This window comes from Esox lucius, chromosome 6, assembly GCF_011004845.1.
Source record: "Esox lucius isolate fEsoLuc1 chromosome 6, fEsoLuc1.pri, whole genome shotgun sequence".
NCBI lineage: Eukaryota > Metazoa > Chordata > Actinopteri > Esociformes > Esocidae > Esox > Esox lucius.
In genome coordinates, this window is record NC_047574.1 from 22,734,252 (window position 1) to 22,761,604 (window position 27,353).

The 27,353-nt window shown below is 44.6% G+C and overlaps 2 protein-coding genes across 5 annotated transcripts in view; both read right to left on the bottom strand.

Annotated features, from left to right (window-relative positions):
- The window catches only part of ltbp1 (latent transforming growth factor beta binding protein 1), a 99,799-nt gene extending 84,017 nt beyond the window's left edge, over positions 1-15,782 (bottom strand). For 2 of the 4 annotated variants that reach the window (XM_020047408.3, XM_013134217.4), the window contains exons 1-3: positions 15,083-15,782; positions 14,125-14,195; positions 7,845-8,109 (exon numbers count right to left, since the gene is read on the bottom strand). In XM_020047408.3, coding sequence (XP_019902967.2) covers positions 7,845-8,109; positions 14,125-14,195; positions 15,083-15,435 — 689 coding nt within the window. In that variant the 5' untranslated portion in view covers positions 15,436-15,782. The remainder of the gene's footprint in view (positions 1-7,844; positions 8,110-14,124; positions 14,196-15,082) is intronic. The other 2 variants (XM_020047407.3, XM_020047406.3) reach the window with 1 other exon arrangement.
- Positions 15,783-17,547: 1,765 nt separating this feature from the next.
- The window catches only part of ttc27 (tetratricopeptide repeat domain 27), a 106,244-nt gene continuing 96,438 nt past the window's right edge, over positions 17,548-27,353 (bottom strand). Inside the window, exons 17-20 of the mRNA XM_010892268.4 lie at positions 22,688-22,885; positions 22,108-22,219; positions 18,849-18,949; positions 17,548-18,731 (exon numbers count right to left, since the gene is read on the bottom strand). Of these exons, the coding sequence (XP_010890570.1) occupies positions 18,594-18,731; positions 18,849-18,949; positions 22,108-22,219; positions 22,688-22,885 (549 nt within the window). The 3' untranslated portion in view covers positions 17,548-18,593. The remainder of the gene's footprint in view (positions 18,732-18,848; positions 18,950-22,107; positions 22,220-22,687; positions 22,886-27,353) is intronic.

A 27,353-nucleotide genomic window follows, 5' to 3' on the forward strand; every position in this document is an offset into this window, starting at 1 on the left:
GGTTTCATCAGACCAAAACCCATTTTCCACGTGCTTTTGGGGGACTTCATGTTTGTTTTTGCAAACTTCAGCCGGGATTGGATATTTTTCTTTGTAAGAAAATGCTTCAGTTTTGCCAACCTACCCCATAGCCCATTCATATGAAGAATACGGGAGATTGTCACATGTAGCACAAAGCCAAAACTTGCCAGAAATTCCTGCAGTACCTTTAATGTTGCTGTAGACCTCTTGGAAGCTTCCCTGACCAGTTTTCTTCTCGTCTTCTCATCATTTTGGAGGGACGTCCAGTTCTTGGTACATGCCATATTTTCTCCACTTAATGATGACTATCTTCCACTGTGTTCCATGGTATATCTAATGCTTTGGAAATTCTTTTGTACCCTTCTCCTGACTGATATATTTTAACAGTGAGATCCCTCTGATGCTTTGGAAGCTCTCTGCGGACCATGGCTTTTGCTCTGAGATGCAACTAAGAAAATGTCAGGAAAATTCCACTTTAAATGAATGCAGGTTTGTAAAGACTTCTATTCAACATGATTTTGAATGTAATTGGTTAACCAGGTTATTGTAAGGTTTTTTTCCCCTCGAAGATTTCAGCTTGTTTTTCAATTGAATTGTTCACATTATAGGTCACATTAAAAGTGGAAAAGGTTCTGACATGATTTATCTTTGTCTCATTTGTGACAAATCACAAAAATCTGGCATTTTAACAGGGGTGTGTAGACTTTTTATATCCACTGTACATCTATTAAGTTTGTTGCACATGGCAAAATTTGTGCTGTTGTATCCGACACAAAAACCAGACAAAGATGTTCAAACTTTGTTACTGGCCCAGAGACAAAGAACCAACACTAGCTTTGGAATTCAGTAAAAATAAAGTTCCTTTCTGACCCCTTGTGGTGTGAGTAAAGCCTATATACAACAAATGTGTGTCTGTGTGTGTGTGTGTGCGCGTGTATGTCTGTGTGTGTGTATGTCTGTGTGTCTGTATGTCTGTGTAATCGTGAGTGTAAGTGGGCATGTGTGTCAGTGGTGAAAACCCTTCAACCCTTAACTCTCTCATCGCTCCCCATTCCTAGTATAGAAGGGGGTATCTCTTTACCTCCTCCCCAAAGAAGAGAGGTGAGAGGTCCTGGTGGGCTGGTGTCTCCCTGGCCCAGCTCTGCTGACTCCCCTAAATACTTGACGACACATGGCAAAGCTACCTACTTAGGCTGCCTCTCTCTCAAGAGGCTCTGCCCAGCCTTCTCATACGGAAACAGAAGCCCTTTGTTGTAGTAAGTGCCCACTGTAAACTATTATTTTCAGCCACTGCAAATCCATCTCACTACATTTAAACACTGTTGGCAGAACAGCTAAACCTAGAACCAATCAGAACTCCCATACATAGCCCTTGTGAACAAGGCGGCCAGCTTCCATCTAAGACGTTAAACACAGTTTTATTTGGAATCGCTTTGTCGTGTGTGATGAAGAGCCTCTACAGGAGCCAGCTTCCAGTGACTGAAATAAGATAAATATTTGTGTTCCATTTAACTTAAAATATGAATTGTCTGGATCATATGAAGATGTAACCTCTTGTGGACAGACTACGTAGGCATAAATGGTACTGAATATCTGTCATGAAACAATGAGTTGATGATCAGGATTAGGTTTAGCGCCTTGGACAGAAATGTAATATGCAGGTGTTTGCACATTTGGATATTCATTAAGGGAGCGGATAATTGGCCCATGGACTTGATGGTAATTTTGAATGAGGGTGGAGCTCTTTGTTCCAGTTTCAAACTCATCCATTTACACATTTAGACCCAGCACTTAGAGCATCTGACCAATTACAAAGACCATTATAGATGCAACTTAACCGATATCAATAAAGATGCAACTTGCTTGATCATCTAGCTAATTAACTGAAGGAAGCAAATGTTTCATTTTAAACACCGGCTATGCTGAAACCCGACATCCCCACCCAGGCTATCTGTTCTGGTAACACTAGTCTCTGTGCCTTCCCAACTCAACTCCTCCCCAGGTCAGTCAAAGCCCTTCACTGTCCAGACACCTCAACTCCTCCCCAGGCCAGTCAAAGCCCTTCACTGTCCAGACACCTCAACGGTAGAACCAGCGTCCACCCTGGAAGTCTCTGCCTGTTCTCCAAAAACGTTTGAAGCCCTACCTTTTTCAATGGGCATTATGTAGTGTTTCTGCATAGCAATTTAAGAAAATGTCCACAACAGTTACATACCAGAAATGATTTTGGGTGCAGTGCCACGCATGTGGCCCTCCCCTGCATCAGCGTGGGCCAACGCCCCAAGGAGAACCACTTGGCCCAGGGCTGCAAAATAGGGCCATTGAAGGCAAACTTGGCGGCCATTGTTTGAGGAGTTAGGAAGAAGATAAAAAGGCCCCAGGGGAAGCAGCTCTGGCCAGATGAAAGAAGGGAAGATTTTGGAACAGAACCCCGCCCAGCGGTTAGCACTACAGTTGTGTTTCAATCTGCCTTCTCTTTGTTGTTAATGAAACACCCTCCTGGACTCTGTACACTTCATGTCCTGTTTACTTTCCAAGTGCCTCTCTCCATTACAGTGAATGCAAACGTACATCCTAAAATTCAGAATTTCTATCATTCAACAAAAGACATGCCACAGTCTACACAGATCACTCAATTCCCATTTAGATTAAGAAGGCAAGCAATGAATAATGTTTATCTAAACAGCTTTTTCAAGTTGAAAAATATTCAAATCAATCAGTTTTATAGCTTTTGTGAGCTGGTTCACCAAAAGTGACAGTAAAGCTAGCCAAGCGGACGAGAGAGTTAGTTTGAATGTGCTGGGGTGTTGCTCTAAGATGCAAGGAAATATGGCATAATGTCCCTTTAAGGATTATTTTAACAATCCAGTAACTGTAATAAGACAACCAGACCAGCTCTCGGAGGCTGTTCTATCCTGTGGTAAATATGTATAGTGCTGTTATGCTTTGCATAGCATTTTGGAAATTCATATTTGTGTTTTACTAATTTCCACATTTTTTGTGATTGCGAATTTCGTGCCAATCCAATGTTCTATTATTTATGACTGAGGGTGAGACATGTTTTCATTAACGTACATTTCATAAAAAAATCAATATACAGCTCCGGAAAAAATTTAAGAGACCACTGCACCTTTTTATTTCCTTTCCAAAAAGTCTTAATTTTTTCCGGAGCTGTATAATAGATCAATTAATTTGTTTTACAGCACTAGTCTAAGACAAAACCCACAGAGAAAAGATGGTGTTTACATGAGATGCTCGGGTTGGAGAGAGCATGGCTCTGAAGAGAATGGGTACAGACTGCCATTAACACATATCTATTTAAGCTGTTGCACTCTCAACGGTACAGCCAAGGTTTAAGTTATGGCATGGCTACAAAACAGCCATTGGCTTCAGGTCTTGCCATCAGCCATTGAGGAAACACTTACTTTGAAATCAATTAAAGAAGCTACATTGCCCATGTTGCGTCCAATTGGAGGATCCAAGCTCAAGAACCACCAACGTTTGATTCTTGATGGCTGGCATGTGTACATTCTTCATGGAAATAATACGTTGGCTGGTTTCTGGTGTAGCAGATAGAACATTTTAAATGTACATTTTAATCATGCAGACAAAATGCTGAAGCACACCAGAGACACTACTAGTCTTTGTTCCTCTTATCTTTTCCACATGAACCTGGCTCTAGTCTGAACAAGTGACTTCAGACATCAAAAGGTTTTGAGACCAACTAACACTGGTAGCATAAGAATGGTGTGTAAAACATAGACAAAAGGAAGAGGATTTTCCTCATTGTGAGATTAATGGGAGGTCCATGCTTTTTTGTGTGACTGGAGCAGACATAACATTGAATAGTAATATGTTGTTTGGGGATACAGAATTTTGGTGGATGGTGGTGGGGAGAAAAACATTGAAGCAAACATGTTCAGGCATCATGCCATCAGTGTGAAACTAAAAACTTTCTATCACTGAATGTGTTAAATGCCGTTACTCAGAGTAAATACAATAGCGTCTACTACAGCTAAGCATTAAATATGCCAGAAAGAACAGGAGAGATGAAAAGTCAGGGTAGATGTAGTGGGAGAGAGAGAGGGAAAGGGAGAATTTATAAACATAAGATCTTATTCCAGTCTCAACAAAATATCTGGCAAGACTGGGTGTGCTGGCAACAGCTGTGTAATTAAATCGCTTTTTTTATTTCATTTTACGTTTCACTATATCCAAGGAAGGGTTACAAGAGCCTGGCAGTCTGAAATATCTGAGCGAAGATCTTGCTTATTTCTATATAAACAGATCATTGACAGGGGGTGAACCTGTGCAGTCTCGGCCTTCAGCACTTACATTCTCTGGCCGCGCTCACATGCTCCACCATCAGCCCATGCTACTGTACCATTCCAAGTCCTCCCCATGAGAACCAACACACTACTCTCTACCGGTAATGAACCCAGTGAACTTAAACAGAGCCCACTCCTAGTTTATCAGCACAACTGTGCCAGATGAGAAAGCGTGAAGGAAAGAGAGGAAGAGACAGCGAAACAAAGAGTGAGAGAGGGTGAGAGAGACAAAGGAGGAGGATATCCACATATTTCAGCCCCCTGATGCGGTTAGTTGATTCTGTCTCAATACCAAGAGCAAGCACCTTGCACACTTAGAATTTGGAGCTCATCCTGTTCAATTAATTCCAGAGGGATTCTACTCAACTGCTGCTAGGATACGGTTGCATTTTTTCCTTTAAAACAATGAAAACCAGCGGGACGAGAAATAGCCAACTTCCTGGGTGTAACTAGGAATATATTGGCACCACAAAGTAATTCCTGCGTCACACAGACACAGACACACACAGTACACACACATACAGTAAAAGGAGCTGGAAACATTAGCACACTCACAGGAAGTCTGTGGCTCACACTGTGAGAGAGGGAGGAGGAGAAGCACAGAGAGTGTTTCATCAGTCAATACTTCTCCCTCTGAGTCAGCCACTACCCCCATGGGTACTAAGAGGTGAGGTCCTTCGTTCCTTACACGCCCAGCCACCCTTGACCCTAACCCCACAAAAGGTCAGTAGAAGCGCTTCCTGTGAAGAAGGGGCGCATGTGTAAGGACTAGTGTTTTACAGATTAGGGAATGATTAGTTTATAGCAGATATGATTTCAGGACCACTTATGTTCGAAATGAAGAATTTAAAGCTGATGTTGGCCCATGACACGTGGCTCTGCTGGGTTTCCTCAGACAAAGGCAGGAAAAGAGAGAAGGAGAAAGTAACAGACACTAACAGAGCCCTTACTAATGGAGTTCACTGACCCAATCCAACAATCGGCATGTCCTTCTCAAAAACTCAGAGTACCCAACACTTTGCATGTTTGAGTCCTGTCAAAGGGTCAGGACACTGAGAACCACCAGGGCTGGAGATGAAATACGTCAAAGCCCACACCAGGAACACTCCGTACAGTACAGTGGCTCTCCATAAGTGTTGACCACAGAGGTCCATTACATTAGCAGAGACGTGCATTCAGAGTCTAACGGTCCTCACAGGTGAAGTATGTGTTTAGTGAATGTCCTTAAACCTTGCTGCTCTAATGTAGACGTTAGAGTGAATAGGAGACGGACAGACGATGTAACACGGACTTGTTAAAGGCAGCGGCTGTAAGAAGGAAGGAGGCTAAAGAGCCACTTGTGTTGCACGTCTCTGCTTCCAGTCGCTTCACTCGTCTAGTTTCCCTCTTTTTTCATCCCTTGAGTAAATTAAGTACAAACTGCAACAGCACGTATATTTCCCTCTGACAGCACATGGGGGGTTTTCTCGGCCCCTTTAGGCACGACCAGTAGCGTTCCTTCAAGTTCTCTTGTCTGGAACTGGTTCTTTGGTGCAGCTGCTGAAGCCAGACATGAATGCCCGCACATACTCACACGCACACAGTTGTGTTGGCCATACAATTCTCCTCTCCTGTACACTGAATAAAGGAGGACCAACAGCTCCAGAAAAGGCAGAGCCCAAACCAGACCTCTTCAACCACACTTTGATCTCTCTCAGCACTCCCTACCAACAAATCCCCCACTGTTTGAAGGTCTTCAAGAGGGTAGTCTGGGGATTCTATGAGGTCAGACACTGAGGTCCATTGATCCTACTCTCAAAACAGACCTCTCGAACAAATGGCTACATAGGACTGATGTGTATCTGTGTTCTTGTATGAGAAAAAGCATCTGAACAAAGGCACATTCACACACAACTTTAGCCATGACATTTTACGTCGTCTGGCTATACCTACTGACCCTTGCCATTACAGTAACATTAACCTGTCTCACATGATTTATGTGTTTGAATGAAATGATAGGGCCAAGGCCTAATACACAATCGAAATAACTAAAATTACAAATGCATATTACACACCCTCAGTCCATAGGTATCATATTGTAATTTGTCAAACAATACTGAAAATGCCAGACACTGAAAAAACACTGGTACAAAAAATCCTGTAGTAGCCGTTTCAGCATAGAGGTTAAATAAACCAAAGCCTGGAAACAGGTTAACTCATTAAGGAAGATCACTGTGGAGGTCTGACCATTTAAATCTCCTCAGTCAAGGAGCCACACTCCTCTGCCTGACAACCCTCTATTGGAATGGGGCATTGCAAAAGGGCATGTGTCATCTGTACAGAGGAAGAGTGTTTGGCTAGACAACCAGAACATTTGTCACGTTCCGGGGATTAGGCTTCATTGACATCAGCCGTTTTCCCAGTCATCCATTAATCACAGAAAAATCTCAGGGTTTCCTATCAACATATCTATCAAGTTTGGTCGGAAAAGTCTTCAAACTGCACAAATTAATTAACGCTGCTGCTTCTGCGTATCTAACTGATCTGATTATGAATGACTGACCTGCTGATTTTCTTTCACGACATATCAAATGACATGTCCCTGCGCTCCCATGAATGATGGGGGAATAGCTCCCTGTGAGAAATATATCCCCAATGGAAATTGGGAGCAGCTTTCAAGCACACAGATCTGGAAGCAATTACACTGCTAGAGCAACATAAAAACCTCAGACGTTTTACAGTGAACACACGTAAAACACAGCACATAAAATGGATTCATTAACATTTTAAATATCATTCATCAATATCAGAACCGGGTAACCGGTGCCAATTTTTTTTGGACCCAACGCGAGGACATTTTTGACATTCCTATCAACACGTTGCCCCACATTCGAGTGGAAACTGAGATTTAGTCAAAGTCTGCATTCACTCCGATTACTCGTGACAAGGCAAAGGCCCTGCACCGTGTCGGATGCGATTGCAAATTTTCCAGCAGCCTACCGTAGTGACAGGAAAAACAAACCAACAGCCAACCGCAGCAGGAGTTATCACCGTCTCAAACCCAGTACATTAAAAACCCGCCGAGCGATTGGATGGATGGTGATAATGACACCGTATTCAGTTGACAAACCCGGCTGAGGGAATCCAGGGTAAAGGCCACTGAGAAAACCCTCAAAGAAACACTACTTGTGTTCCAATTACTCTAATTGCTATGTAGAACGGGCCGGAGGACTCGCTGTCTTCCTGGAGCACTGTGGGGACTGGCAGGGTTCCTGCATGATTATTTACATATGAGCCATCATACCAAATCAGGCTTTGTTTGACAGTGCGCATCACTCCCATTCCAACTATTAACAAACGGCGAGGAGCACCAAACTAAAACAGACCTGAAGAGAGGGATGGCTTAACCAAAGCACTCCGAGCATTGTCATAACATCCATATACTGCTCAACACAACACACGGGTGCCAGTGGTGGCTCATCAACCATACGCTGCGCACGTAGAGAGAATACTCACTGCTGGGGCCGGACCAGGTGGGGGGACTGATTGACGGACAAGGTCATCTGGGCCATGTTGCTGGCCTGAGGGTAACCCTGCTGGGGAATAGGCCGCTGAGGCACCACGTTCTGCCCGTTGGTGTGGCCGTTGCCCGGCTGGGACGGGTAGGAGGTGGTGGGCATGGTCTTCTGCTCACACGCTTTGCCCTTGGAACCCGGCTTGCAGACACAGAGCTGGGGTCTCAGACACATTCCTCCGTTCTGGCACTGGGGCAGGCAGTTGGCTGCAGCACAAAACATGGGAAGGAGAACCAGAAATTGAGCGAGAGAGAGACACCAGTGTGTACATGCTCACAGACACATGCTTGTATACACGCAGCCATACTGTACACAAACTCCAGACGCGGACATAATATCCCCTGTTAAATGCCACTTTTATGATGTCATCTCAGGGAGGCCTCTGGTATTTCAGACATTTATCCAGGAAACTTAGAAAGGGGGGTTCATTTAGGTGCCATTAACTCATTACTCAAACCAGATGTAATGTACAATTCCGGACAAATGTATCATGAATGAATGGTTTACCAAACATTAATCTTCTGTTTTTTCAAGGTTAACAACTCTCTCAAGTACTTAGCTTTCATAATAATCTAATTGTTCTGGAAAAGGCAGAGCCACATGGATAGAAACTCTGCGACAGAACCTAATTCCCGAACAATCGGAGTCAGAGAAAAGTGTTCCCATGCCTCTCTATGTGTCGTTATTAGCAGCCAATAAAAACACCACCTACATGGTTCCACACACGGCGAATGTACCCCCCACACATCGAAAAGCTTAGAGGTTGACCGGGCTTTTCTCAAGCGGAGGCCCTGCAATCAATTACCGGAGTCCCCGGCGTAATGACATCATATGTGGTGGGCTGGGGCAACAGTGAGAGGGACTGTGTGTGTGCGTGTGTGTGCATGCGTGCGTGCGAGCGTATGATGTGTGTGTGAGTTGTTTCAGGAGGCTGGCAGGTAGCCCGTAATAACACTGGGCTTTATTCTCTAAAGGCACAGTACTAGGACTGTCATTTTTCAACTACAAAGCCTGCCTCACAGCCACAGTGACCAAAGCCTCCGCCCTCAGACCCATGTAGACAACCAGACATATTAACAACCATGCAATCACCGGTAAATAATCACGTGTCCCAAACCTTCTGGCTTTTGGCCACAGGTGCATGCGAAGCATGAGAGGAAATGGCCAAGCGAGGGACCTGTCTCTCCCGGGCCCACAGGGGCCCACAGGGGGCCCCTGAGGCTGCGGCTCCACCACACTCATCTCATTACTAACCTCATTAGCTTCTTTTGATTTGGGAAAGTGATTAATGGGAGCGACGGGAAACCGCATCAAAAAGCAAGTCAAGCACCACTCAAGGCCTTAGAGACATCCCTCTCCCTATCTGTGGGTGTCTACTGCTGGCCCCCATCCCTCAGCACCGACCAGACCTTCGGAGGCCTCAGGGAGTGGCTACATCACAGAATACATCGCTCATGCTGAATTATGTTTGGGTTTCTGCACACCCCATACTTTAATTTTCCACTCTGGAAAGACTTATTTTCCTAGTAAAGTACATTGCTTAATTTTTTTCGCCAATGTACCTTTAGTTCAGCTGCGATATAGTTTCCTTACAGGCCAAAGCGGGGCTACTCAACAGCACTGTTCTGGGACAAGGGTATGGTGTAAGGGATGCTGATTTAAGTGTTAGCTGGGGAGGGAAAATAAATCAGCAGGAAAGTGACGTCCTACTTTGATTAGACTACAGCTTGGTTGGCTCTCAGGGAGCGTTGCCAGAGTTGTCATGGAATACAGACATGAATTTGTGTTGACTATATTAAGAACATGGGGAAATCAGGGCACAACAGCATGTGACAACTCCAAGACCAGTGGATGCACATACACAATGGGTAGTCGCTCTAACTTTCCACACAGAAGTTCCCATGCAAGTGTTACGGGACATGAATAACCCCTTATCCAACAGCCCGTCCACACTAATCCCTCAGAAATCACTGGTTCCCAAGACAGGGTGACCGAAAGTTTGGTGTTATTTATTTCAGGTCCAAAAGAGTGCAACAGAGGTGTGGATATGAGGTTTGAAAAGTGTTTGAAGACGACTGTTCTGTCTGTCTGTGACATCTTTCTCCTCGCTCATGCTTTTACTCAACATAAACTGTTTCTGTCTGCTCACCTCCTGTACAATATCTAGGACAGAGACAGATCACCTGGCCACTCTGTACACTGAGGGACCCTGGGCCTCAATGGCCCTTTCTATATACACGACAGTTCATTATTGTGTTTATTACTGGGGTTGACACAAGACCACATTGAATTCTGTGCTGTCCATTAATGAGCAGAAGCAACTTCCAGCCAAGGGCCAGACACCGTGGGTCACTGAAGCATGTGGAGAGCGGAGTCGATTAAGACATTCCTGTTGCCATTCAATTGTGCCCACACTTGGTTCTCAGCCCACTTAACTAACGCTATAGATCCAGGGGATCTGAATGGGCACTGCAAAATGACAGCAGCCAGAGACATTTCCCTCAATCAGTCGACTAATCAGCAACCTGCAGGAGGTGAGGTGAGATGAGCACTGCTTAGTGTCCTCAGTCTTTCTTGTCACACATATCCATCCACTGTCTACAGTCTGACAGATGAACAGATGTCCCTGATAAGAGTCAGGCTGCTCTGGCCCTCTGGCTCCAGGAAAGACGGCCAAGTCGTGCTCACCTAGGCTTGGCAGGCACCTTGCGATTGAAATGTATGGTATGCATGCGTACAGAGGAGATCCAGAGACTAAACACGCATTCCTGGCGGCCCTGAGCAACCAAAGAAATCTATATAGAAAATGTGAGACAGGATATTAGGTATGTCAAGCTGTGTAATCGTATGAAACAAAGAGAATAAACAAAAAATTAGCTGTATTTTACCTGGTCAGGAAGGTGTGAGATTATAAAACATTGGGTTTCAACAGGCTACAGTCAGTCTACTGCATTTCTCCTACAGGTTGGACTATCAACTCACCCCTTGTCATCACATCGATAACAGCATCCTGTGCTTTAAGGGTCATGCCAGACAAAACATTCATATATAAAACGGTTGAACCTGTAACATAACTATCTTAATTTGGTGGTGGGGGGGGGGGGTCAAGCAGCCTCTTCATAACACTGTGAAATATTCCGGTGCTGTGCAGCAAAGCTGAAGTGAAATATTTTCATGTTCTGTTTTGTCTGGCCCAGTCTGCCTACTTCGGGGTTGCACTCAGTTAAGGCAGAAACGAACCGGGCAGCTTTTCAGAGCGTGCGATTACCATGCGGCTCCACATTGCGCATAGCCCCGACAGACTCCAGAGGAAGCAGGGGGTTGAACCTGACGGAGGTGCTGCTGCCCGAAGCCCTGAGGGATCTGGAACACCATCTAACACAGGTCTCTCTCAGACAAACAAAAGTAAAACTCTAGTCAATCTCTTTATCTTTCATTTCTACACCTGTCTTTTTATTCTGTTCCTCTTGAATTGAACTTGAGGCCATATGGTTATTCGGGCATATTGTGTGCAGAGGTGGACATCTGGAATATTAAAGACAAACCTCGGAGGTCGGCAGTTAGTAAAGATAGAATAGGTACAGGAAATGACAGCTTCAGTGTTAATACACAGCTGAGTGTTGGTAAGAGCATACAGCTGCCATCGCCAAGGTCGTGGGTTGAATTCCCACAGGGATCACAGAGGCCTAAACATTCTAAAAATGAATGCATTCACTGTACTGTAAGTCACTTTGAGCAAGGGGCATGTATTAACCTATCGTAGGCTTATTATTACGAAAAAATCCATTTCTGGGGAAGATGTCGTAAATCTAGTCTAAAAGGTAAGCACTATTCAGCCATTCAATAATCACGTGACAAGTCTAAGTTCTCTCAGAATCAGGAATATACTGAATAAATACTTGGGATGTTTATAATCTTTATTTGATTATAGTCAATTAGGAGGACATATGGGAGTTTTTTGTATCTGAAAAACATTCTTGAAATGATCTGAATGGCATATCTGAATGGCAAGACAAATAAATAAACAGACCCAAAACATGTATAACATCTTCAACACTTGTGTCATGGTTACAGAATGATGCCACATGATAAGAAATGTCAATAACAGCTTCATGATTAAACCTGCCCGGCCGAGGCCAAATGCCTTGTTTTAAATAGGTCATCTTTCTCAATATCCCTCACTCAAGGAGTGTGTTACAACAAACTACTTTTACCCTAAAATGCACATGAAGTCGAGTATGCATTGTGTGTGGCTTTGCATGGAAAATACCCTGGATTAAATAACCTAGTGGCAATGCGTGGTAAGATTTTCACAGCTTCTACTAGCTTACCCGCAAAAATTAAAAAACTGGGCTTGCCTTGGTAGGAGGCTGGGGGTTGTGAAAGAGCACTTTATTCAGCATGCTAGCAGGCCACGTGTTAAGTGTTGCCAGAACAAACAAAAGTAAAATCTATTAAGAAACCCTTTTGTTGGCATTTTCATTATGGAGGGTGGGTGGGTGGGGGTGTTGGGGTGTCCTGGAAATCAAACTCCATTAAACATTTAGGAGGTGGATTTACAACCTAGTCTATCTTCCATGACAAGGTAGGTGGGGAAATGAAAAGAGCTGTTCCCGAAAAACAAATTGGGCTAAAGACATATACGGAGATGAAGAACGATCCATAAAAGATACATGACTGAAAGCAGCACAGCAGTGAGTTATTATCATATTTTTCCATGTAGGAAAAATCAAGCAGAATGAAAAGAATGAAATGAGAGGGAAAAGGCAAGTATCTGCATTGGTCGGGTGACACTAATTAATCAGTCACAGTTGCATTATTCATCACATTTATGAGAGTTGTCTAAAGCAATTCATTGCCGTAGATTAATGATAATCACAGAGAAAATGTCTCCTTGCGATTCATCCCTTGAGGTTTACTACTGTAAATATTAAAATCACAGCCAGTGGAAAATCTTACAAATGAGCAGTGAACACTGAATGACCTGAGGATAAACTTAGAAAGAAGAATATTTCAAGAAAATTCTACCGTTTTCCCAGAAATAGCAACTGTACAGTAAAATAAATCTAGTGACACAGATCTTTGAACGTTTTTCATACAGCAGTTGTTGAGAATCCTGTTAATCTTAAAAATGTACTATCCACCCCCTGATTCCAACATCTGGCTCAAGTAAGAAGTACTGCACTATGTTCCTGACATCAAAAGGACCAATCAAAGCCATGGAGTACTGAAGGAAAGTCCACTACTGATTCTCTTCCAGAAACCTTACACAGGGTTTCCCGTTCCCATGTAAACAGGAGCGATACCCTCATGCATGCCATCACACCCACATCCAACATCGACCATCCAGAGAAGGGCAACTAGGGGACTGGACACAAAGGAGCAGTGGAAATTCCAATGTGTTTAAAGAAAAGAAACAAAGACTCCAACAAGAAATACGTGTATGTTAAAAAACGGGCCGACATCACAAGACTAATGGCCCACGACCAAATCAACACTGAACGATGAAGACGTATTCATATGCCCATACATCCAAACAAGCACCAACGAAGACATTCACATGTACCCCCGGCACCAAGGCAGAGGCAGACTACTCAATGGAGCCCAGTCTAAAGTGCGAGCTAACCGGACCCGAGTAGAGCAGGCTCGCCGGGCCAATTAAACGTTTAAAAGGTAACCCTTGGTTTCCCCAGGAGGTCCACCAGACACAAGGTGCAGAGAGAGAGAGAGAGCTGTCTGTCTCTTACACGGCCTACTTGGAAAGGCTATACTGTCCAATAGGAAAAGCGATTCTAATGGTGATGCTGAGCCAATATATATATTATGCTCCTAACCGGTCTCGCCCACTCCTATGCAATAACAGTGTTGTCATGGCTTCGCTACACGGGTCGAACGCCGTCACAGTCCCGTCATTGTTCCCTGGTGGGCACAGTCACTGCCCGCGAGGTTAAAAGGAGCAGCACAGAAAGGTGCTGTTCTCCAATCTGTCACTACTAATCATAGAAGGGTGCCTTCAAAACACGTCACTATGTGTGTCCAGGCGAGTTTCCAAGTAGACCAGGGAAAGGTAAACTGGTTCAATGCTGGGATTTTGGCCCGTGTGCTTTGTGATGAACAAAAGAAGAGATTACGAGGTGCCAGTAAATTCGAGACTGTGGTCAAGACTTTGGAAGAGCAATATGAGCGGCTAACATTTTGGGCCAGGTGCCGTGTGTACTTACGCTTGGTGCACCGCTGCGATCCAGAAGCCTTACTCCATCCGTGACAGCACTGTCCTCCGCAGACATTCACCCTGCAACAACAGCCAGAGAGAGAACTGTCACACGCAAAACCAACTCAGACTGTATAAAACTAACATGCCGGTGGGCCTAATGACCCACCTGTGACCTGGCCCGAGATGACCCAGTAAAACTGAGCCAGATCTGGCATTAGGGCTTCCTTTCACGGGAGGTGAAGCTGAGCGCCCCCCCAGCCTGGTGGCCCGTGCTTTGAGTGTGGGAATGTCGCCGCTAATCTGAGTGCCTAGACTGGGGCCCTGCAAATCTGCAAATAGAGGTCATGGTCCCGAACACAAGAGGATCTGGGCCATTTCGTTTCATTATTTAAATTCCTTTGAGGATTCGGTATCCTTTTAGTAGAGTACTTCAAATTGGCTGTTTTTGTTTCAGTCTACTGTGTGGATGCTAAGTCCTGCTTTCCTGCATCAACATGAAAAGGTTCCTAATTGATACTCTTACTTTAGACAAAATGTCTCAAACAAGTACAGTATTTGAAGTTGTTTCATCAGATAAATCTACAGCTACACAAAACTAATTTAATATAAAGTGTTGATCTTGCTTGATTTCTATTGGAATTATTTTATATAAATAAACATAAGATTACTAATGACAGTGGATAAATTGACAGGTCTAATGTGCCTTTACTAAATGAATGCGTAATGGAGGAATTGTACCCTAAATAGACCAAAAAATAGGATCAGGCCAGTAGGCTCGGGTGTAAATGAGACACGTTTTTGATATTGTGAAAATGGGAAACATGCAAATATTTCCACAAAAAGCGAAAAAATGTTCACATACACCACACAATTTTTGACAGACCACATTGTTCCCAATCAAGAGAAAAAGTGGGCTATAATCAAATGCATACAAAATTAAGTGTATTTTCAGTTAACCATCTTACCCTGACATTTTCATTTGGGGACTCGGGTGAACGTTGTGGCTGGTGTGCCGAATGACTTGTTGATGCTGCGTGAACTGTGTGTCCTGGCGAAAAGGGATAGGGTTTGCTTGGCTACCCATCCTACGGGTTCGGACCTGGCCACCGTAACTGGCCGTGAGCTCCACATTGTAGGCTTGGGGCTGTCCCGCCGCACCGGAGCGCGAAGAAATGGAACTCACATGTACCCTGTCTGTTCCGCTCGGTCCAGGCTGCAACACGTAGTACCTCCTAAAGCCACTCTGATCCATGGACACAAACGCCGGTGAAATGAATACACATAGAGAAAATAAGAGATCCCATCTGATCCAAGCCATATCCTCTCCGTATCCGCGTATGGACTGAATACTTTTTTAAACTTCAAAACAATTTTCTTAAAGGTCTGATGGTTCTACAGCGCGGTCCGTATGTGGAAAATAACTCCTGTGTATCTCAAAAAGTTATATATTCCTGAGCATATTCGTCTATGCCTTGTATTCCAACCAAAAATGAAAAACAAGAGCTCAAAACGTATGCTTAGGTTTAAAAAGTTTAAGTCAAATAGGGCATGTAAAAATGTGTTATGAGTCTAAACTGACATCCCTGCGCATTTAGGGGGAGCAGGGCAGCAGATGTTACGGCTGCTACGACTACGTCTGTGCAATACTTTACCCAGAAGAGATTGAAAACTTTAAAAAGTTTCGCAGTGTTAAGGGCAGGAGTTAGTGTCGGAACTGAACAGCCAATCTCCGACAGACATGACGTCAGCAGTGGGACGTTTATTGGAACACACTTGTGCGGCTGATCCCTAAAGTTTGGAGTGGTTAAGGTTCTAAAGAAAATCCATTCCTTAAGAGTCAAGGCGCATTAACTTTCGGCTATGGTGTTGGGCGTATTTTGCTCTCAACAAAGTGACAGTTGGCTAGTACTGAGTATAGGCTGTTTATTAAGCAGTTCAAACAAGCGTATGCGACTGTATACAGCGCTAACAATAATGACCTGTTAATAACATGCATCAAAACGCCACGAGGAATAATATGGAAATAACATTTCAATGTATGTTAAATTCATGTGGTCATGGTCCTCGATCTCATTACGTCCGTCTTATTTACACACGTACATAAATCAGAAAGTATGCGCAATAAACTGTAGCCAAGCATTAAAAAAAAACATAGTTGCACCATTATTCACCAAATAACGCCTTTGAGTTACTGACCACCAACATTTCACGGGCTATTTTTAAGACATACCCTTACTGCACGCAAACTGCAGGGGTTAAACAGTACCAGCGACCCCTGGGCAACTCCTCAGCAGTGACTCATTCGATTGAAGACTGCATGGGATTTTCCAGGACGGAGTTCATTGAAGACAGTTCTATGTAGCACTGACGGTGTATGAGGACCTCCACCCAGACGAACATGAACCCCATTTAGTCATCGTGTTCTTTGGAAAACGTAAAAAAGTACCATTATGTCTCATGGCAATGGTTCTCCAGTACAGGGCCTCCAAGTTCTCTCATAACCTCTTTGACCCCTATTGAAGTTGCAAGTGGATTGATACAGTGGTGTCATCCACTTATTTTTAGATGGAAACTCTTGACTTAAAGAATGTAAGGGATGGGAAAACAGGGGCTAGGCCATTTGATGTAGAGGGGGCGACGGTAACCAGATCACAATATCTGCCGACAGCATCCTGGAGTAGATGGAGTATGTGGAGAACTAGGGCGAGGCACACAATGTGTAATCACTAATGATGCAATTTAAATGTCTGGGCAAAAATGCAATCTCACAGTCAATGATGAAGTATGGGTCAGCTTCATGTGCCCAATCTGTAAATCTGCTCAGAAAACAGTCATGCAGCATGATCAAGGACAGAATGGTCCCAAATGAACGCTCAAAATTATTCTTAGTGTCTGCGGAACGGTATGTAGTAACATACATGAACAAGGTGTCAAATCTGAATGTTAGGAGACGGAGAGCATTTTGGGTCACAATGTTTGTGTAGAACAGGGGTAGTCAACTCCAGGGTTTCCGCTTTAACTGACCAACCTCAGACCTGGGACACCAGGTGAGTGCAATTAACTTGAAAATAGAAACCAAAAGCTAGGCCGTCTCGGATGGAAGTAACCTTTCGCTGCTGTGTGATGCAATGTAATTCTGTTGTGTCAATGACATCATCGTATTTCAGGTGCAGTTAGAAAGATGTCAAGCTTTTTTTGAGTAACACCAGGAATGGTAGGAGAGAAGAAACAGGTGACAGAGGCTGAACCAGCATCCCCTAATTCCAACATCAAATACAGACCTCTCCAAACATATGATGTCAGTACAGCAAACGTTTGTAAGTCAATTCCATTTGGGGTTGTTACCATTAGCAAGCATTTATTTGACTCTCTTTTCCCTGCATATGGTTTAATGGTGCATAGACAGTACATGAAAATAAATCCACTCAAAGAATATTTAAAACATTTATTGAAATTTTATGACAACTCTGGTTTTGAATGCAAATAAATTGTAATCAAGACATGCTGAAGATAGGGAATGTATACATACAGAATATGTATGGGTGACACACATCCTAAATCCATATTGCTACCAGGATGAGGGGGAAAGAAACGTGTAATAACATTTGTTAAGGACAACAGCTGTGACAAATAACACGCTTGTATCAACTCATATAAAAGTAATTCTCTTTTTACCTACACGGTATGCTTTTCCGTCAATGCAAGGCAGAGTCAGACCATGACAAAGAAGCACAGTAAAACAATCTCAAAAAAACGATAGGTATGATAAAGCAAAGGCAATGCCAAGGTCATTTTCCTTTGGGGAAAAAAACACAATGGCGCAGATGATAGTTAGATCTATGTCAGTAGCCCCCCAGGCATGATGGTGACGAGGAGCAGGCTGTGAGGGGGCCCCCCCCATGGTGTCGGTTCTGTAACAGCGAGGTGGGACGACACTTTCACAGCCCACTGCCTCCCAGATGAGGAACATCCACTGTCCTGTCCTGCTTGTGGATATCCCTCAGATACTTACATGTCTCATCGGCTGAGTCCACAGTCCAGCTGTCCAATTTGTTGTGACTAGCACATCATTAAGGCAAGCGTGGTTCTTTTTTTAATTAATTTTTTTTTTTTTAACATACATTAGCTTCATCTTTGTTTAGTTTATGACTGTATCAACGTTGTGAGTTTGATTGCTCTACTGGAAAGGTGGGTATTCCTGATATCCTGCAGTGTTATCAACCATGATTTATCATCAAATGCTTTAAAATTACACTTCTCTGAAGAAAATGCGTCACCTTTCCGTTGGCAGTCCTTTACAATTACACTCCATCTACATTTGCGTTTTCTTGAAGAAGAATGTCTGAACAGTAAAAGGGACGTCCTCTTGTGAGGACCAGGGTGATGGATGCAGGTCACCTGACAGTGTCCCATGTAGCCATGTCTGCACAGGGACAAGCTGCTGTAGGAGGGCTTAGAAACCTCAGAGGTGGGTTTTTACTGAGGCTTTGAAGCCGATTGGCCGCGCAGCAGACCGCTTCGGTCCTGCAGCTCTGTGATCAGTTGCTCCAACTCCTTGACATCATCCCTTATGTGGCTGTGGATCTCTTCCGTAGCAACGTCGGTGTGCAGTTGCTGAGGAGGAACAGTGGTTGAATGATATCTCGATGAGAGGTGAGTCATGCAGCTCGGTAATGGTTTGACATTGTGTTATGTGGTTGGGATCTGGCGTACAGGCAAACCGAAGCGTACCTTGGCTTTGGTGACAAGACTCCTCAGGCTGAGACGGGTGGAGGACAACATCTGTAAGGCCTCCTGGGGGTTAGTCTTCTTTTCACTACAGTGGAGGGTCACTGTTAACCCATACAAGTAAAATGAAGAGACAGATGATACACATTAGCGTCAAACCTGGAATTTATGTTGTTTCTAGGTGACTATTTCATGAAGCTGTTAGAAAGAAGGCAAAGGGGAAAGTTTTCATCAAGGCAAAGGATGGTTACTTGGACCATCCTTTTCAATAATTCAACATTTACTTTGAGATACAACCCTGCCATTAGTTGAAGACAGACCAGCCAACAGTCTGACTAGTAATTTCTTTTTCTAAGCCACTCATTTTTTCTAAGCAATTTGCATTAAAAAAGGAAAACATTCGTAATTTTCCAGGAACTTAATTCCAATTAGGGCTGTCACGATATCACATTTTCACCACACGATTATCATGGCCAAAATAATTCACGATAGCGATATTATCACCATATCTATAGAAAATGTGAAGAAAATTAAATAATGCTACCAGTCAAATTAATCATCAACTTTGGTTAGTGTGTTTTGTCTCTTTTTTGGCAAATGAATTACACTCAAAATACAAGTGTAGGGAGGTGGTGAAAGTCTGTAACCAAAACTGTACAAAAAAATAATAATACTTAAGCATAGAAAAAGAACAATTACACTTAATGGATAGTGAAAAGGCAACCAGATGAACTGATAAACAAAAGATCCACAAGGCCTAACACTGAGAGGAGTTTTTGGAATAATACAATGTAATTGTCTCCTTGCAAATAGGCTATGAAAACGTCTGTGTGTTAATTCAAATGCCACTGTATAGGCCCAGACTCATAGATTAGGCACATGCACTGTGTCTATAGGTGACATGAACATGCCATAGAAAAACAGAGAGGTGTTCCTGGAAAAATACAATGTCCTTTTCTCCAAGTGAAAAGGCTACAAGAACGGCATCTCTTTGCAGGTCCCAACCCTGGGGATCCAGTAGGGCTGAAGAGTTGATTTATAGATTAAGCACATGTATCGTTTGTCTATAGGTGACATGAATAAGCTATCGAAAAACCAAGAGGAGTTTTTGGAAAACTATAAGGTCATATTCTCCTACGATATTATCATGTGTATTATTAACATGATATCAATATTTTATTTTTTAAAAATCATGATTATTGTCAATAACAGTATAACGTGACACCCTAATTCAAACAGAAGTTAAAACGAAATTATTCTAGGCGAAATTAGTACAGAGACAGCACCTGCGTGATAAAATGACTGATTGCTGGAGTGACAAGCACCCACCATGGAAGGGTTATGAGGAGAGATAAAGGTCGAGGTTCAGAGGCCATGACCTGGCCTGGCGAGACACTGTGGCACCATGGACCTGAGCATGACTAACAGGTCCCATGGAGACACAGACTGTGGCTTATACTTCACATGTGTTGTGGGTTGGAGGAGAGGAGTCATTTCTCCTGGGAGTTGATGAAGCTCCACCTCCCCGCAGGGTGGATTCTCAGGCCTGCAGTGTGTTCAGTGGGCCCCATGTCGTTACCCAGAACACACTTCACCGATCACCCCTGCCACTCGCAAACGACCAATTAGAAGGAGACCTTTCCCAACAATGCCTGTTTAATCACTCCTGTGATCACTGTCTGAGATAACATGATCAGAAATGTCCTCTGTCACACTTCCACTTATGTTTTACGGTGGACTGTGCAGTAAACAGGCATTCAGCAGAACAAAAACACATCAATTTATTTTGCAAAATTGTACCAATATCGAGAAACACCTTATCTATGGTAGCTATGAGCCAAACAAGGTCATGACTAAACCTCAGAAGAATCATTGTTGTTCTCTGCTGCTTTCAGGAACAAACCAAAACAAAGCTATGTTCCTCAGAACAGGATACTGATAGGATATTTCCCCAGCGTCGCCGTGTCTTTTGTCTTGGTGTTTACCAAACACATTTAATCTTCCCGGCGCACACTAGGAACAAGCTGCAGGCTGGATTCTTCTCTATCTGCACGGTGTCCCTGCATGGTCTTGTTGAGCGGCGACAGCCTGAAAGGGTCTAAACAGGGTGATTTATGAACGTGGACTCCATCCTCCTCGTCCCTGTTGTTCTCATCACTCACTCTCCTTCCTTATCCCTTTGCTCCACGTCCAGACCCAGAGAGGTTCCAGAATTCAGTGGAACCAGGGGTCTGTGGTAGAGGGAGTCCACCGGGTTCTGACCCATTATCTATGGCTGATTTTTGAGGGTGGGGGTGGGGGGGGCAGGCGACAGTGGCAGCACCATATGTGTCGGGATTCATGCCACAGCCCGTGTGTTTCACTTCTTTGATCTTATGTTACCAGGTAAGTTGATGACTGAGAACAGATTTGAATGTGCAGCTACGATCTGGGAAATTGTAATAGGGATGAGAAGCCTGAAATAGTTGAGGGTATGAAGGCCGGTTTGGACATTCAGCCGGGACACTAGCGTTAACAACTCTAGTCTTAGAACGAATTCTGAGGGATCTTTAGAGACCACCAACATTAAAGGTAACCCATTTAACATCTCATCCAAAAGACGGCCCCCTGTGCAGGGCATTGTCCCGTTTACTGCCCTGGGGGCAGTACTGGACCCGAACGCCACTTCCAGCAAGCAGGCGGGCAAGTGCAAGTCGGCATGCAGACGAGCCATGACGACAGCATCAAGCCAACACACGCTGGAGAAGTCTCCCCCATTACCATTCCTTCTGTGTAGCACCAGCCGTCTCTACTGTCTCTAATGTTTAATTCAACACAGCATCCGGCTGTAATGAAAAACCTGGGGATTCTGGAGATTAACAACTTTACTGGAGTTCTCCTATAGGAGTCCTCTGTCTGGCTGCTGTCGCGTCTCCATCCCCCAACCCACTTGCCTCGCCCGACACTAACGCACAGAGTAATGGTTTGGATGGGGACTGCGTCTCGCAGAGGGCAGTGGGGTAAGCGGCTTGTTTGTCTTCTTTTTACTCTTCTGCTGTCTGCCATCCATCATGTCTTCTCCCCGCGCAGCCAGACGCTAAGGCCTGTGGGAGACGTGACATTAAGCGTGATGGACTATCCTCGCATGTCCCTGCCAACATGCAGCGGTCACGTGTGTCGAAGGGGTCGCGGGCACGCGTGTGCGCGCGCGCGCGCGTGCGCGTGTGTGTGTGTGTGTGTGTGGTGAGGTGTGTGACAGTGGGGCAGGAAGTGCCCAACTCACCGTTGGCCAAATCTATGGCTCTCCTTATCACCTCCTTGAATGTCCCAGTGTCTTTCTCCCAGCCGCCAGCCTGCACCTCACAGCGATGAGCCTTGGACAGGAACTGCAGAGCCTGACACACACACGACACATTTAAAACAACTATCCAACCAACAAATACTGCGAGCTACCAATAACCATAACAATCCATTTGGGTCATGACAAACACACAGTAAATATTTTATGACGTTAAACTTACAGAAAATGAACAAATCATCGTTGCGGCCAACGGGAGGGGATAAACACAGTGGAATAACAAATACTGCACGGATCATGTGGTCACGTGTGGGGTATGATTAGGGAACCGCTTCATCACCAGCCGGCGTAAATACACGAGAGCCATCAATCACCACGTGCCCACGTGCAACACCGTGAAATTAACTAGCATGTCATTAGTTACCACCGGCAATACGTTTATAACAAGCCTATAAATAGTTTGTAAAAAGGCGCCGGTTCCATAATGAGCACTGAGGGCACAGGTTTTCACGTCTCGTGTTCTGTCGGCACGGAGACACTTCACAAGGACGTGTGTAGGACTTACTTTTTCGTTGTCCTCGGGCTTCACACTATGCCCGTCTCCGTACAGCAGGGCGTAGTGACGCCAGATCTCGGCGTCGGTACTGTGCCGTGACGTGACACGCCCCAGGAGCTCCTGGACCTTACTCCTTAGAGAAGAGGCCCGGTCGCCGCGGCTGTCGGTCATGTCTTCCACCACCGCCCGGACCAGGATCTCAAGAATCTGAATCACGGAGAAGAGAAGAGTCGGAATGCGTGAGCTGTACGGAGACGGGCATAGTGTAAAGCAGTAGGGAGGAGTTGGATGGAGTTGAATGAATGCTTCTGTCTAAGAGAAGTGCATCAATCAATCACGTTTATTTATAAAGCCCTTTTAACATCAGCAGTTGTGCTTTTACAAAACACCCAGTCTGAAACCCCAAGGACCAACAGTGTTGAAGCACAGTGGCTAGCAAAAACTCCCTAAAAGGGGCAGAAATTAAGGTAGAAACCTAGACAGGAACCAGGCTCGGAGAGGTGACCAATCCTCTTTTGGCTGTGCCAGGTGAATATTTCAAGAGTACAAGTTGTAATAATTTAAACGCATGTGGGCTGGGGGGGGTCAGCAGACTGGCAGTTGGAATCCTCAGGTACTGTCTTGAAAATAGTGGGAGGCTCATTGTGAACAGGACCACACAGCCTTTAATTATGTCTATCCTCCCTGAACGTTGGCCGGTTGGACCCACTCAATATCTTAGGGTTGTGTCATCCTCTGTTTCCAGTTTGCTGACTGCTATCTGAGCAGGAGGCTAGTTCACCCTGATGCTTTCCACACTTGGTTTCAATTTCACGTCACACCCAACTGAATGTGTGGCATTTGCCGTCCGCTTGAACGCAATATGCTTGGCATTGAGAGCGGAATATCAAACCAGCCAAGAATTCATTTCACTTGTTTTCTATTGCAACTAAAAATGTAAATGTATCACTCACGATCACCATGGAGCTCAATTGAAAGCTCTTGAATAAACAGCCTACAGGACAGAACAACGCCACACCCTCTTCCTTCGTTTACATGACTGAAATACTTTCCCATATAAATAATGCAATTACAATATCACGCATGAAAACAAAGTTAGAAGGCAACACACACCGGTCAAAGAAAAGCATCTTAGAGCTGTACATTTAACTGCGTATTCAGACATTTGGTGTTTCATAAGAAAACACCAGAGGATGAGATCACGGGGAGACATGTCAGAAGGTCTGTCCATGTGATTCGCTAAAAGCCAGGATGTACAGCAACGTTCCAGGCCTCATCCTGTCTGTCCAGGAGAATGTGATTGATGAAACCCTCATGCACCACTCCAGTCCGAGCGCACTCAGCAGACACTGGGAGTGAGACCTTCATCAGAGGAGAGGAGGGGCCCGACGACCTGGACACATCTCCCCCAGGTCTGTGTACCACATAAAGTGTGTCTCCCCTTCATGCATATCTGGGTGGTGTGTGTGTGTCTGTCATACACTTCTGGACTGTGTGTGTGGACATGTGTGGTCTAGATTGGAGTGCGTGCATAGCGTGTGGGTGTAAATTACAAGATGTCTGTGGGAGTGTGTGGGGCTCTCCATGCTAGTGTTCGTGTGTGTGTGCCTACAAATGTGATTGCCTGTATGAGTGTGTGGGGGGCCTGGTTTCCCAGAAGTCAGCTACGCTTACTCCCTTTGAAGTAGTGTCAGTAGCTGTTAACGAACAATGTAAAATACAGGTGTTTTCAGAGTTAAGGATTTTACAACATTCATGTAAAAAAGTACACCCCTGGAAAGATATAAGCTAAATACCAACCACATCCATAAATAAATGTAACCCAATTTAACAAATCACACACGGAAAAAAATTACCCATTCTAAACATGCAATTAAAATGAACCGAAATGCAATTCCCTAGTGTGAAATAGCTCAGATTTCCATGTGTCCAAATATGCACCAAAAAGGCACATTTCCAGGGGGTGTACTTACATTTCCTTATGACAGTATATCCCAGATGTGATTTTCATGTCAAAACATAGCAAAAGGCTAATTAGACCTGTAGCCAGGTCCAAAAACACCCATTCACAAGGAAGGACTTCCAATTGACACTGAATCACATCAACAACACTTCCTTTCCTGCTGTATGATGTGTGTCTGAAAATCACTTCTGACCTGCATGTCAAAAGAGGCTGTTTGAAGACTCCATGCCAGGAGAGTCGACACTGTCTTACCAAATGACCCGGCTCTTAGTTAATGGGCTGTTGGTCCAGCAGCAGGCAAGCTGGCACACTGCCTCTGCTAATGCTGGCCTGTATGATTGTTTTGTCTCCAGTTGGCTGAGGCGCACCCCGTCGTTGGAGGAAGAGAATCTGATCGCTCCAAGTGGTGTGGACTTCAACAGGAGGGAGAGGAAATGCCCCCTTCACACTAAACCAGGACCCTCTGCACCACGTCCAAGCCTGACCCCTTCTTCTCCAACCCAAACAAACAGCTTGTAACCAGGCCATCTGGGCAACTGTGGCCATATCTGGGACTTATCCTTCCAGACGGCTATTACACTGAACAGCAACATACCCGAGCTCCTGGCCCCAAAGCAATCACTTGGTGTTGTTGAACGAGATGACAAAAGGCCAGTAAAAGTGCAGTGCGGTACTAAACAATCCAGTAAAATGGCTTGATAGATCCTTAATCCGTTTTAATGAAACCTATTATCGGTGTCTCTGAAAGAGAAAACCATAAACAAGAACGGGGTAAAATGAGAGCGCTTATGTAAGGGCGCTGTGTGTGTGTGGTCTACTACTGTAGGACAGTCAGGCGAGGATGATTTCTCCCATCTGGCTGCCGTCTCAGTCCTAAAAACAAAGCAGTCTTTCTCTCGAGGGAATGTGAGTCTCCCTTCTACCTTTGTCAAACATATCTTATCCTACAATTTTTTTTTTACCGGCCTCCCAAGTGCAGTTCCAGAGTGTTCTGATGTCTGTTTTCCCCTTTTCACCAGTCAAGTGTAACAAATGACTTGTCTTCAAATGCATTCTGGGGCGCCCTCTGTTTCCCCCAGCATGTGTACAACCCCCCCACCACTGGGTTTGGAAACGTAAACGTTCATTACAGGAGCAGGTTCTCAGGTGCTGGAGCCAGCTCCATTCTGCAAAACATACACACGCATGCATGCACGCACAAAACCAACCCCTTTCCTGACCCTCAGATAAGGCGATGATGTATCCATGTGTTCCATTGATAGATCCCCCTTTTCCACACCTGATTAAAAACTAATAAAACCGTCTTTAGGTGTGTGATGGGTTCTGTGTGGGTAGTGGGTTTAACGAGAGGCAGTGCACAATATATCAAGGCAAGAAGCAGAGGATGGGAAAGGCGGGTTAACAGCCATAATCAGGTCTGCCCTTTGCCTGCAGGCTCTGAGAAGGGGTTAGTCGTCAGAGTTGTCATGCTGGTACAGTAGATGGTGAAGGGGCCAGTCGTCAGAGTTGTCATGCTGGTACAGTAGATGGTGAAGGGGCCAGTCAGAGTTGTCATGCTGGTCCAGTAGATGGTGAAGGGGCCAGTCAGAGTTGTCATGCTGGTCCAGTAGATGGTGAAGGGGCCAGTCAGAGTTGTCATGCTGGTCCAGTAGATGGTGAAGGGGCCAGTCAGAGTTGTCATGCTGGTACAGTAGATGGTGAAGGGGCCAGTCAGAGTTGTCATGCTGGTCCAGTAGATGGTGAAGGGGCCAGTCAGAGTTGTCATGCTGGTCCAGTAGATGGTGAAGGGGCCAGTCAGAGTTGTCATGCTGGTACAGTAGATGGTGAAGGGGCCAGTCAGAGTTGTCATGCTGGTACAGTAGATGGTGAAGGGGCCAGTCAGAGTTGTCATGCTGGTACAGTAGATGGTGAAGGGGCCAGTCAGAGTTGTCATGTGTTCATGCTGAATGAGAGCTCTAGTCATCCACTGGGGTAAACTCCGTGTCAGATGGTCATTTCAACCTGGAAGGTCTCAGATATGATTCACCAGCTTTAACTGTCCATGATTAAGGAAATGAGCACCAAATTAAAAGCCTAAATGGGAGGTTTTTGATTGCAAGTTTCTCTCCGGTAATGCAAAGAAACGGATCGTTCTCCTGGATTCCTCCCGTATCCAGTTATAGCATGAAATTAAGAGGAAAAGTAATATTGCCCCTGAGGGAGACAGCGTGATGGGAAATGTGGTAAAGGTTTGATGTGCACCGAGTAACGGGAGCACAGTTAAGTGAGATTGGATCCATTTGGAATGAAGCCTTTTTTTGTGACGAGGGAAAAGAAGAAACATATCAATTTCCCTGTCTCTAAGGAGCGTGTGTGTGTTTGTGTGTGTCCCCCCATAGCGGGCAATTTCAAGACTTTGGGAAACAACTGCACACCTGATGCACAATTGGTGCACAAGAATGTGGTTAAAAAGAAAACGTTTTCTAAATAAGGGGTATAATCTGACCAGAATCTACAATTCCCTCAGAGATTATCTTATGAAAAAGATAAAAGTGACAAACACAAGACCTAGTGAGCAGCAGACCTGCGATGAAGAGACTGCCGGGCGCTTCACACTACTACAGCAGTATCACTGCGACAGTATCAAGTGACAGTAACTCACCAACGTCAACCTTGAACCACCAAATGTCTTCCAATGTCGCTTTTCAAATGGAGAAAAGGGCAGCATATGAC